General features: G+C 33.0%; 3 protein-coding genes across 3 annotated transcripts in view; 1 reads left to right on the top strand and 2 right to left on the bottom strand.

Moving 5' to 3' along the window:
• Window positions 1–1,362: 1,362 nt before the first annotated feature.
• Window positions 1,363–6,490, bottom strand: LOC119838720 (dynactin subunit 2). The gene is made up of 9 exons (XM_038364806.1): window positions 6,329–6,490; window positions 6,053–6,255; window positions 5,692–5,827; window positions 5,302–5,408; window positions 4,435–4,551; window positions 3,861–3,936; window positions 3,124–3,273; window positions 2,773–2,869; window positions 1,363–2,266 (listed from the first exon to the last, which is right to left on the bottom strand). The coding sequence occupies exons 1-9, from the start codon at window positions 6,362–6,364 to the stop codon at window positions 2,085–2,087; spliced, it is 1,104 nt and encodes a 367-aa protein (XP_038220734.1). The 5' UTR covers window positions 6,365–6,490; the 3' UTR covers window positions 1,363–2,084.
• Window positions 6,491–6,865: 375 nt separating this feature from the next.
• On the top strand, window positions 6,866–8,626 carry LOC119838650 (B-cell receptor-associated protein 31). Its single transcript, XM_038364704.1, has one exon. It carries the CDS (start codon window positions 7,027–7,029, stop codon window positions 7,693–7,695), a length of 669 nt encoding a protein of 222 aa, XP_038220632.1. The 5' UTR covers window positions 6,866–7,026; the 3' UTR covers window positions 7,696–8,626.
• A 1,044-nt stretch (window positions 8,627–9,670) lies between these two features.
• Window positions 9,671–11,797, bottom strand: part of LOC119838730 (venom carboxylesterase-6-like) — a 23,540-nt gene continuing 21,413 nt past the window's right edge. Inside the window, exons 9-10 of the mRNA XM_038364819.1 lie at window positions 11,596–11,722; window positions 9,671–9,957 (exon numbers count right to left, since the gene is read on the bottom strand). Of these exons, the coding sequence (XP_038220747.1) occupies window positions 9,762–9,957; window positions 11,596–11,722 (323 nt within the window). The 3' untranslated portion in view covers window positions 9,671–9,761. The remainder of the gene's footprint in view (window positions 9,958–11,595; window positions 11,723–11,797) is intronic.

Genomic DNA, 11,797 nt, shown 5'->3' with positions numbered 1-11,797 from the left:
TTATTTTATACCTGCTTGAAAATAACAGGTAAAAGTAAAAATTAAATTTCAATGCGTATGGTCAATTTTTTTAAAATATTGAAAAAAAAAATATATATATACATATATTTTTTTTTTATCGGTTTAACTTGATTTAATTTGAAAATAAAAATTTCAAATTGTTATAATTTTGTTATAAACAATTAAAAAAAAAACTTTTTCTCTAGGATCAAAGTTTATAATTATATAAGTAATTTAAAAAAATATATGAGTTTTATCAATTTTTCAATAAGTTATGATTTTTTAAAGTTGCAGTTATCATCCCCTAGCTTCTAACTACCCTATCTCAGTTAATTTAAATTTTAGGAAAAAAAGTCATAGAAACATATTTGTGTAAAATTTTACGCCCTACAAATTTTATTTAAAACTTTTTTTTCTAACACTTACGGTTTCGCCAAAATTTCAAAAAAACGACTTTATTTATTTTTTTTCACCCCTTCTCGGGGGTGAATTTAAAAAAAACTTGCACAGTTCGTTTTTAGATTCCTCAAAGTAAATTATATCAAAAATTCAAGTTTTAATCTCAAATTCGCATTTACCCTACCCATTTTCTTGGACTATTCTGACGAAACTGAGCGGACCCTAGTAGGATTCGCTTACATATAAATGGTCTTCGCAAAAATACATTCGAGAAACTGCAGTTTTTATTATATAGTTTTTATATTGTAATACTTTCACTTTCAAAATTACGATTTCATTATATTTTCTCAAATATAGTAAGTGCACAATTTTTTATTCAAACACACGTTTGTTTTGCAACTTGTGACGTCATTCGAGAAGCCACGACAGTTTAACGTGAGTCCATGTCAAATTATTATAAAAATTGAAAAAAAAATAGGTCGCTATACTTCTTCTAAAATATGTATAAAACATAAGGTATTTCTAGGAAATTTGACGATACGAAAATGAAAACCAATTTTCCACTTCTGAAAATATGCTTCGGTTGAAATTGGCTCCGTGAGTCTCGGCAAATACTTGCTACGGGGTGTCACCGTCCACTCCGTACGTACTATTCTACTCTTTGATCCACTGACTCTAGCAAAAAATAAATTGATTCCAAGTCCTGTTCTGTTTATAGTGTTGCGATAAAGCCCAAAAGGCAAAATGATTTAATTCCCTGAAACTGAAACAATATAAAACATACCATCTCAATACTAATACATTAACTTAAATTTTTCGAGTTCTGTAAATAAGTTATACAGTTTATGGTTCTACATGTATAGATGAAAATAAAACAATCGAATAGGTATAATAATTTCTTTGTATTAAATAAATTATTTTAACCGACAAGCAGTCTAAGCTTACATCTAGTGATTTTATACAATAAAAAATGTTCTATTGTATCGAAACGTTTAAATAATGCATAAATATAGAGATTAACACAAGCAGATAAAGTTGTTATATTGGAATGATCATTTTTTAAATTTTCACGTATGACAATATTGATGTGTGCAATTTAACATCTAAAAGTAGAATTTTTGTATTAATAAGAGTTACAGTCTACAGATTTAGATTAAGTTGTGATCAAATTAATTGGCTATAATAATAAAAGCGTTTTCACAACAATAATCAGTGTTGAGCATTCAAAATAATTCAAAATTTGTATTAGGTATAAAATAAAATCAATAAAACCGACTTATTTGCTATTATAAGCGATTTTTCAATGCTTGGTTAGACAAAATGAATCTGTCCCAAAAAGTACTTATAACACAACAATATGAAAAAGTCATGTTTTAAATATGAAAAAGAAACCGGTAATTAGAACAGGAGAATATATGAGAATAGTTTATTACAATATTCAACTATTTTTTTTAAATAAGAACTAAAAAAATCGGCCCATAGTCATTTATAATATGTATTCAATGGCCTTTAAATCATGGTCCATTTCCAATATCCATATACAACAAAGTTATTAATATAATATCTTGATTTTTGTTTAATCGGTTTCATTAAATTTTAAGCCGTCATTTATAAAGTGACATTGACAACGAAACTACAGACAATAAACAAACCAAGCTTGGATTAGACATTTTTAATCTGTTCTATCATGCGATACTGAGTTTTCCGATCCTTTCGTCTAACTTTTTAATTTCTTTCTGTAAGCTATCTATGTTGTGAGCAAACACCTCTTGAACTCCTTGAAGTAATTGTTTGTTATTTTGAACGCCATTTGCGATTGTGCTTTGCAAAGTTTCCAATTCTGTGAGCGACTTGCCAAAGTTGCTGGCTATAACGACAAAATATTTTATTATTTGAACTGTAGGTAATTATTTATTTTATGATATATATTGAGTTAATATGTATCCAAACAGTATTCATAAATTAAACTACTACTACTACTTTCTTTTAGAAACACTATTAAATGGTAATAATAAATTGGAATGTCTAATAATAATAAAAAAAAAATGAGTTTGTTTGAATGCGTTAATCTCATGAACTATTAATTTCATATAAATTCTATCACTGTTGTGTATGAACATGAACCTGGCGTTCCATAGGCCATATCATATTATACGGGCGAAGCCAGTGCGGATAGCTAGTTGTTTAATACCATTAACATAAGACATATTTCGACACAAAACTCAGACAACCAAATTTTAACTGATTCACAACTAGCTTTTGCCTTCGGATTCGCACGCGTTAAATTCGGAGTAAATTTTTGCTATTATGTAACTTTCCCCTTAAAGGTTATAAAGAAAAAAAAACAAACATTTTATTGTGAGGATAAAATACCTTGATTGTGAAGAGCTTCAAGCGCCTCCATCCGCTCCAGTATCTCCGAGTGAGAAATGCCGTCAATTTGTTTCAATAGATTGTGCAATTCATTCACCTGAGAATAATCATGTAAAAATATTTGAAGTAAACGGAGTTGCAGGTAAAACTAGTTTTTCGTTAGAACTAGCTGTGAACTAATGCTACTGGGTATTTTGTACAACTAGTTCTAAATAAGGAAAATGAGAAAAAACAAACAGAATTAACAAAAGTTCAAAACCAGTAGCAGCGAACATCTATCTACTAATCTAATAGGTCAATAGAAATTGTGAAACATACATCTCCTAATTCCTCCCCCCATTTATATTATACCTTAGCCTCAAGCTCAGCAGGTCTAGCGGCCTTCAGCGCATCGACGCTGGTAAGTAATGCGGCGACACGCGTTTCAGCCGCGGCCACGTCAGCCGGCCGCAGCAACGCCGCCTGGCTCGCGAGCGCCGCCGCCGCACCGCATAGCGACGCCTGAGAAACGTCAAGATTGTTTGAAAATGGAACACTTTTTTTTTATTGGAAAGCATAGATAAAGAAAAACAAAGTAAGTCTTATGAAATAGATACATGTCAAAATAATTTGAAAATGGAACAGACTTATTTTAATAGGAAGGAAATAAATGTGTAAATGTTAAAATTCTTGTATATGGTACCTAGTCGAGCACGCTTCGGCACCAATTGCTAATTGGGCCAGCTCGTACCGGGAAAGTACCACACCCCCACAGAAGACCGGCGTGAAATAGCACACTGCTGTTTCGTTTGGTGAGTGCTCCCCGCCCGAGGCCCATATACTTTTCCTTACCCTTCCCAGTCCTTTCCCTTATTGCTCTCGTAAATCCCTTTCCAATTCGTAGTCGGCATCCATTAGTACAGGCGTAAGGTCTGCAATCGACTTTAGGCCTCTCCATGTTCATGGGCGGTAGTAGCGCTTACCATCAGGCGACCCACCAGCACCATAGCCGACAATGACATAAAAAAAGTAAAATAATGGAACATGCATGTTACATTATGCAAATAAAAAGCCAATATTAATTGTTTTAAGTTAAATTAAGAACATACCTCTCCTGTGGCTGTTTGTAGTCTTCTGAATGCCTCTTCGTCTCTCACACCAGCTGCTTGTTCCAATTTATGTAACCTGGAATTTTTACCAAACAACCTCTGTATAAAAAACTAATTTCCTATTTCCTTCATTCATTACGTCACGCCTAAAGAGCTAGACCAATTATGCTAATACTTTTTTTGCTGTGTAACTTTCTGTTGAAACAATGAATTGGGTTAAAAATGAAAATGAAGAAAATTCAATTACTCATGTGTTTAACAGCTAATATTTATTACAAACTAGCTGCGCCCCGCGGTTTAACCCGCGTAAGTCCGTATCCCGTAGGAATATCGGGATAAAAATTTTCCTATATGTTATTTCAGTTGTCCAGCTGTCTATGTACCAAATTTCATTGCAATCGGTTCAGTGGTTTTTGCGTGAAAGAGCAACAAACACACTCACACATCCTTACAAACTTTCACATTTATAATATTAGTAGGGTTACAAATTACAAATAAAAGATATCTATCATAGATTTAATTATTATAAATAGCATTGAATATACAGCCTATAACAAACATTCCATTTATTTACCTGTGTTCCAATTGTGCAATCCTCGCAGTTTGAGCCAAGTTGACCTCAGGCTTCAACTTGAGATGTGCCGTCACTAGCTCACCGTGCTTCTTCTTACCATTTACTGATAAATACTCCCTGTAAAGTATTTTAAATCGTTGGAACATGTCAATGACAGAATATATGTAAAAAAAAAGACAAATATAGAATCTCCACTTTTCGTTTTTTAGAAGTAATTAAATAATTTAGAGTCTTGTGTATTGTTCTATTAATTACGGTGATAAATTTTAATTGAGAACACAGCAAGTAATGCTACTTATAATCAATGCAGAAATTGCGATCTTTACCCAAAGCCAAACATACATCTTATATATCCAATACATAAGGATATCTAAATTCATCTAAAACCAATTATTGACCCATTTATATACTAAAAATAGAATACAGAAGTGTTTGCTTGATTGTTTATTTGAACACACTAATCTCAAGAAGCAATTTAACTTGATTACTGGATATGTAAGAAGGCCCTAAGTGCTATATGCTATATATATATCACACGCATATTTGGGGGCGTATGACAGTGATTGAAAGAAAGAAAGAAAAAACAATCTTTATTGCCATATAATGGCAATCGAGACAGACTCAGTAATGCTGACGGGCTTTAACCCCTGAACAGCGTTGGTTTTTTATATCTATACTAATATTATAAAGCTGAAGAGTTTGTTTGTTTGTTTGCACGCGCTAATCTCAGGAACTACTGGTCCCATTTGAAAAATTCTGTCAGTTTTAGACGTCCATTTATTGAGTAAGACTATAAGCTATATATGTATCACGGGCGAAGCCGGGGAGGACCGCTAGTGATTGATATTATTATATTTGCATACTCACTTTAATTTCTCAGCCTTAGGGTCGAGCTGCTCTCCCTCTTCTAATTTAAGCTCCTCCAAAAGTTTCTTTGTGGTTATTATTTGTGCAGCTAATTTAGAATGTTCTTCCTAAAAATAAAAACATATTTAAGTTATCCATGACATAATGATATATTGCATTGTAGGGTATGCCATTATATATGGGAATATATTAATTATTTATATCATCGATTTTCTCTATGTATGTTGTGAAATTAAAGCCAGAATGTGATTTCTTTTCTTATATCTGGGAAATGAATTCAGACACCATCTCAGAAAAATAATGTTATTTTTCATTTTGAGATTACAATATGTTATAATAAAAAGTGTATGTATATTCTGATAATTCAACAGTGATAACATTAAATAATACCTTCTCACTCTCAGTGGCCCTGTTCTGTTGTTCCGTTACTTGCTCTAGGAGCTCTGAAAACTCACATCTTAAGCGGTTGTACCTCTCCAGAGGAGTCTCAGGGTCGCCCTCGGCGGCAAGCTCCCATTCACCTGATCTGTGACATTTACTTATTTATATGAAAGAACCCATATTAATAAAACTTGATGCATATATGTCGAAGTGATCTTTAAGATGCCATTTAGACCATTATGTGTTTGTTGTCAGTACTTTTCATTTAACTGCATACAATATTATCATTTAACCCATAAAACCCAATAAAACATGTAGAGATACATCGCATTGACTCCCTATTAGACAATAATATGATGATAGGCCTTACCTATAGCCGATTCTTGTTTTTCTACTCAATCTATCAGAGAAATCAACATTTCCAGTTAAAAATTTTCCTCTGAACTTATTGAAGGAATCTTTTACAGAAAGGTGCAGTTGTTCGATGCATTCGTTTTCTTCGTCTTCATATGGCTCAGGCTGGTCAGCTTCAGGCAAGTCGCCAGTTTCATAAACATCAGGTTGATCGTAGGCCTAAAAATATTTACCCAAAGTAATGTAGGTTATAAAAATCGATAATTTCTCGATTTTCATCCAATATACTCACAATTCCCGGAAGATTTTCATATTTTGGATCAGCCATTGTTACCTACTTTGATCGTTTCTTTAGAGAATAATATTGTATAGTTTTATTTTACAATCTTTATATTGTTTTACTGTTTCATTTATAACAAAGATGACGTCAGTGTAGTCAGATGAAAATTCAGCCGTCACTTTTGAAGTTTGAGACAGCTGACATTTTTTTTTTTTTAGTTACGAGGCTAAAGAGTACACGACGTTAGAGCTAAAACAACAAAAATAATTGTCACACTTTCTTTACATACATACAATCATACATTGATATAACTAAATGTAGGTACTAGTAATTTTGGAATAAAATTGATATGGATCTACAAATGTTTCTTTACCCCTGCAGTGAATAAATAATATATTTTTACAACCCTTATGCCTTTCATCTCTCCTTAAAACAACATAAAATTTAACATTATTTCTTCTATTTATTTATTTAATTGCCTCATAAAATTATTACATTAACTTGATTATCTATATGACTTTCGTTTAATTTGCTCTTGGCATGTTTTTTATCCTAAGGGTACACGTCATGTCAAACAATTTTGACTTTGCACTTTGAGAAAAATGAAATGACTCATTGATATTTTCGATTGCACACGATTTCGTGGTCTCTTTAGTATAAAACTAGTGTGAACTTAATTATATCATAAGTAGAAACTAAACAGACGCAAGATGAGTTTGCAGTGGACGATAATTGCTACTTTTTTGTACGCTGAAATAGCAATCGTACTTCTTTTGACTTTACCAATAGCAAGTCCTTCAAGATGGCAAAAGTTCTTCAAATCGAAGTTTTTGGCATATGTAAGCGGCCAGGCATCCATATACTTCTTGGTATTGATCGGAGTTTTGATCCTATGTCTCCTGGATGCTATCCGTGAGATGCAAAAATACTCGAACATGGAACCGACCGAACATCAGCACCTCGACGCGGAAATGCAAGGTAACATGCGGCTTTTCCGTGCGCAAAGAAACTTCTACATCTCTGGATTTGCATTATTCCTTCTTGTAGTAATTCGTCGTTTAGTGCAAATGATCTCTGAATTGGCCACTCTATATGCTCAAGCTGAGGCAAACTTCAGACAAGCTCAAAGTGCGTCGGCGACCGCCAAGAGCCTCCTTGCGCAACAAGGCGCCGGCGACGAAAAGAGCAAGAAGGAACTAGAAGAATTGGAGACCAAGGTTTTGAATTTGGAAAAGGAATTGTCAAAGGAAAAGAAAGACAAGGAAGCTGTTAAATCTCAGGCTGAAAGCTTGAATAAAGAGTATGATAGATTGTCAGAAGAGTACAGCAAATTACAAAAGAAAATTACAGTTGCGAGTGGTGATAAGAAAGATGAATAAGCATTTAATATCATGGGTATTAACTCCAGCTTTTAATTTTTCTATATTTAAGATCTCTATTGTTGAGTGAGATCGCATAATCGTTTAAATTGTCAATTGTACTCAATGGCTAGCTATGACTAATCTCTAAATTATGATTAATTCATCAATCGTCATTGATTACTTAATTTTATCAGTTCTATTAAATAAATCAAATATATTTATTATCAAAAATGATGCAACTATGTGATTCATTCTAGCCTTGAACAAATGCCTTGAAAAATATAATATTTTCATACAATTATTTGTAGATGCTTGTCCCCTGTTTCTCTTTGGTTAGTATTAGCTGTGAAAAGTCTGATTTTTTTTTGTTTTGGGTATTTTTATAGGATTAAGTACCAATTTTTCAAGTCATGGTTAAAACTTATTCAACAAATGTAGAATGAAACAACCATTTGAATATGTTCTAATCGCTCTTCTCTTGATATTTTACAGGTGATTCCTTATATTATGGATAATTTTTAAGCAGGGATTGAAAAATTGGTCCTTTGTGTTATGTTGAGAATGATATATAGATTTGAATTGCTTTTAATAGGTTTCTATACACAAGTTTTCGTTAATGTTCATTTTTAATATTGTGCTTTGGTTTATATAGCTGCACTTTTTGTATGCTTAATGTTTGTTTTCGTTTGAAATAGCATTATTGTATATTAGCTGATTGAGTTCTTTTAATATTATGTAATTGAAATACAAATGTATGGAACCTAAATTTTGTCATGAGCATTAATTGTTGTTCTTAATAAAAATGTAATAATTCTCACTTTAAATAATTTATATAGATGTATTTTTGCATTTTAACCTATAACAAAAGTAAAAGGATTATATGGGTTAGGTTAAGTTATTACAACTTTGTTTATGTGGTGTTGTAATGTAAAATAAATATTTTTTATTAGTTTGTTGTTTCAATCTTAATATATACAATTGGGCTGAAATTTGACATGTAGTTAACCACTATTATGCAAGCATCTGCTAATAAGTTTTTTTATAAATTCTATCCCTCGTGGGACAGTTTGTACCAGGAAAATTTATTTGGACAATGCAAAGCTGCAGGCAACAATTATTTTCAAATTAATTAAGTACCTTTATAAAGAAAAGTGATACCCCACAGATTGACATGGGACTTCTTACAAGCTTTGAGGTTTTTTTAAGGGGTTTTGTTATAAAAATGGTGTCAAGATTGGTTCAAGACAATTTTCAATATTGTACATGGTTGCTTTTGGAGAGATATTATTTGTATACATATTACAAGTATATAAGTGGGTACTGCTTAAAGTATTTATATTACAGTGAAACTTGGTTAAGTGGGACCTGGATAAGTGAGAAACCTCCATAACTGGAACTCATGCTGAGGTCCCAACACTTTGGCACTGAATTACCTCTGTTATTGGGACGAGGTAAACCTCAATATCTGGGATTTGTTCTTTCGATTTATCATCATAGTTACCTCTGTAACTGAGACAGCAAGTAAATTTTATATGCATAAACCTCTGTAACTGAGATAACATGGTTTCTTTACTCATTCTTATTCTACCCACAAATTCCACACGCAATTCCAAGTACGTAAGTACAAATTTTGAGCTTCAATTACCTTCAGTTTTAGTTTCGCTTTCGAAAAATTTTAATGTTGGTGGACAATTGTACCTGTACCTCACCTCTATTAATGGAACCCTCTGTAAATGAGACAGATATTTATTTATACCTGTATATCTGAGACACTGGGTAAGTGGAATACCTCTATTAGTGAAACGACATTGCAGGTCCCTTGATGTCTCACTTAACCAGGTTTCACTGTATTAATTTATTTTTTTCGCTTTTGAGTGGCTTTGAAGTTGGTTAAATTTTTTATTAACAAATGATTAAGTATACCATAAATATTAAAGAGAATTAATAAATATTATGTTGAATTTAACTGGATCATAATAAATAACAAAGCAAATAATTTTTAATTAACATTTTTTTATAAACAGTAGGAGTATGTAGATCATTATGTGATATATTTCATACAAGAAACATTAACACAAAGGAAGTTAGAGCTCGTCCTTTATGTTAGTATTATAGTTTTCATTTTCAATAAACCCTAGGCTGTCCCAGAAGGATCTGTGGCCGAAGTCGGGGCAAGATTTCATTTCGATTTTATCCGGCCCTTGAATTAGCAAATAGTTCAACTCGGGTGAATTTGGCTTGATATTCAGCCACTGCGGACTGTTAGGTAATCTTGGATTCCTGTAAAAGAATTCATAAAAATATTTACTTACATAACTACAACAAAGTCGCTTTCTGTCGCCTGTATCTTTCAAATTACGCTACAGTTTTCGTCGGTATTTTTTTAATAGATAGAGTTATTCAAGAGTAAGATTATATGTATAATAATGTCCATGAAATACCTATTGAAGAAATACTATACAGGGAAAGGTTTTACTCCCCATTTATAGCGTGCGAGGCCACGGGAAAAAGTTAGTTGAATAATATGACACATTTTTTTATGCCATCGTCGGAAATTATTGCTAATGGATTGTATATTATCAAAGAAAAGATGCTTCAGTAGCAATAGACAACGGAATTTAGCGTAGACTTTTTTTCGATAAATTATCTATTCATATAATAATAATTGGCTTTGCTTATAATTTGCATATTATTGTATTGTGTGATATCATTGTTGGTTACATAGCAACAGAAGAAACGGTGTGGCTATTTTATTTAAACATTTATAAACAAATATAGAGGACGTAATTTGAAAATATTAGGCAATAAAGATCGGTCAAGTGCGAGACGCGACACTGAGGGTTCCGTACAAATAAGCTACCCAATTTATGACCGCGCCGACCGTCGCTTAACCTCGATTTTTTATCACATATTGCTATAGCCTTATGGCGGCAATAGAAATACATAATCTCGGAAAATTCAACTGTCTAACTATCACGGTTTATGAGTATATCTTGGTGAGATGGGAGATGGACAGACAGTCAGACAGACATACGGACGTTTCAGAAATAGTTTTACCCTTTGGGTACAGAATCCTAAAATGCTATTTTGATGTCTCGTAACCTGAGAATGACGTCGATTTTGGCTTCAGCTCCCGGTAGATAACAAATCTCAGTCTGTATTCAAGGTTTGAGTTCAGTGGACCAAATATCGTAAATACTCAAATAATATTCGGATCATGGAAAATAATTTCAGTAGCTCGTGTGAGAACTGAACTGAAGCAGTGGTGGCTCAGTGGTGAGAACCTCGGACTTCAAAATCGATAAGTCGAAGTTCGAGACCGGGGCGAGCGTGCAGGAAATAAATTGATTTTTCAATTTATCTGCACATGTGGATTACATCACCACTGCTTAAAACGGTGAAGGTAAACATCGTGAGGAAACCGGCATGTCTAAGAATCAAAAGTTCGACGACTTGTGACATCTGCCAACCCGCACTTGGCCAGCGTGGTGGATTATGGCCTAAACCCTCATAGGAGGCCTGTGTCCCAGCAGTGGGAACATATATGGGCTGATGATGATGATGTGTGAGAACTCGGGATAAAAACTTCTCATCTCGTTTCACAAACTATATCTGTACCAAATTTTATTTAAACCGATTCAACATTTTAGTAATATGTGGTTAAGGTAGTATTTTCTTGTGTTTGATTTTACGCGAGTATTATACATTTAGAAATTAAAAACTATTTAACGGATTTTAAACACGATTTATTCATTATATTATTAACCCGACGTTTCGAACACTTTACAGCGAGCGTGGTGTGGACCACAAAAATCCGTTAAAAGTTTTTAATTTCTAAATGTGGTTAAGGTATGAAAAAGAGGCAGACAGAGTAGTAATTAATTTATACTTAATATAAGTAGGGATGTAAAAACTCACCCAGTAGTCGCGAAGCTATAAAGCATATCGAGTAGAGCTTCTCTCATCTTACTGTCTTGTACATTGGTGGACGCCGGCTCCGAGTCGAAGTTAAATATTAAAAGCACGTCGTCCGCGTGGCTTACACCTAAAACGTATCTTTATTTATTTATAATCTACACATAAATCCATATAAAATATAAAATCAAATGATGTGTGTTCC

This window comes from Zerene cesonia, unplaced genomic scaffold, assembly GCF_012273895.1.
Source record: "Zerene cesonia ecotype Mississippi unplaced genomic scaffold, Zerene_cesonia_1.1 Zces_u004, whole genome shotgun sequence".
NCBI lineage: Eukaryota > Metazoa > Arthropoda > Insecta > Lepidoptera > Pieridae > Zerene > Zerene cesonia.
The sequence above is the reverse complement of the archived record's forward strand: the minus strand, read 5'-3'. Positions and strand labels throughout refer to the sequence as shown.

Excerpts from the sequence above, each read along its gene's own strand:
- LOC119838720 (XM_038364806.1), bottom strand. The coding sequence starts at position 6,364 with ATGGCTGATCCAAAATATGAAAATCTTCCGGGAATT. Across the intron at positions 5,828-6,052 it reads AAAACAAGAATCGGCTATAG|ATCAGGTGAATGGGAGCTTG; the intron begins GTAAGGCCTATC and ends TAAATGTCACAG. Across the intron at positions 3,274-3,860 it reads TACAAACAGCCACAGGAGAG|GCGTCGCTATGCGGTGCGGC; the intron begins GTATGTTCTTAA and ends GACGTTTCTCAG.
- LOC119838650 (XM_038364704.1), top strand. The coding sequence starts at position 7,027 with ATGAGTTTGCAGTGGACGATAATTGCTACTTTTTTGTACGCTGAAATA.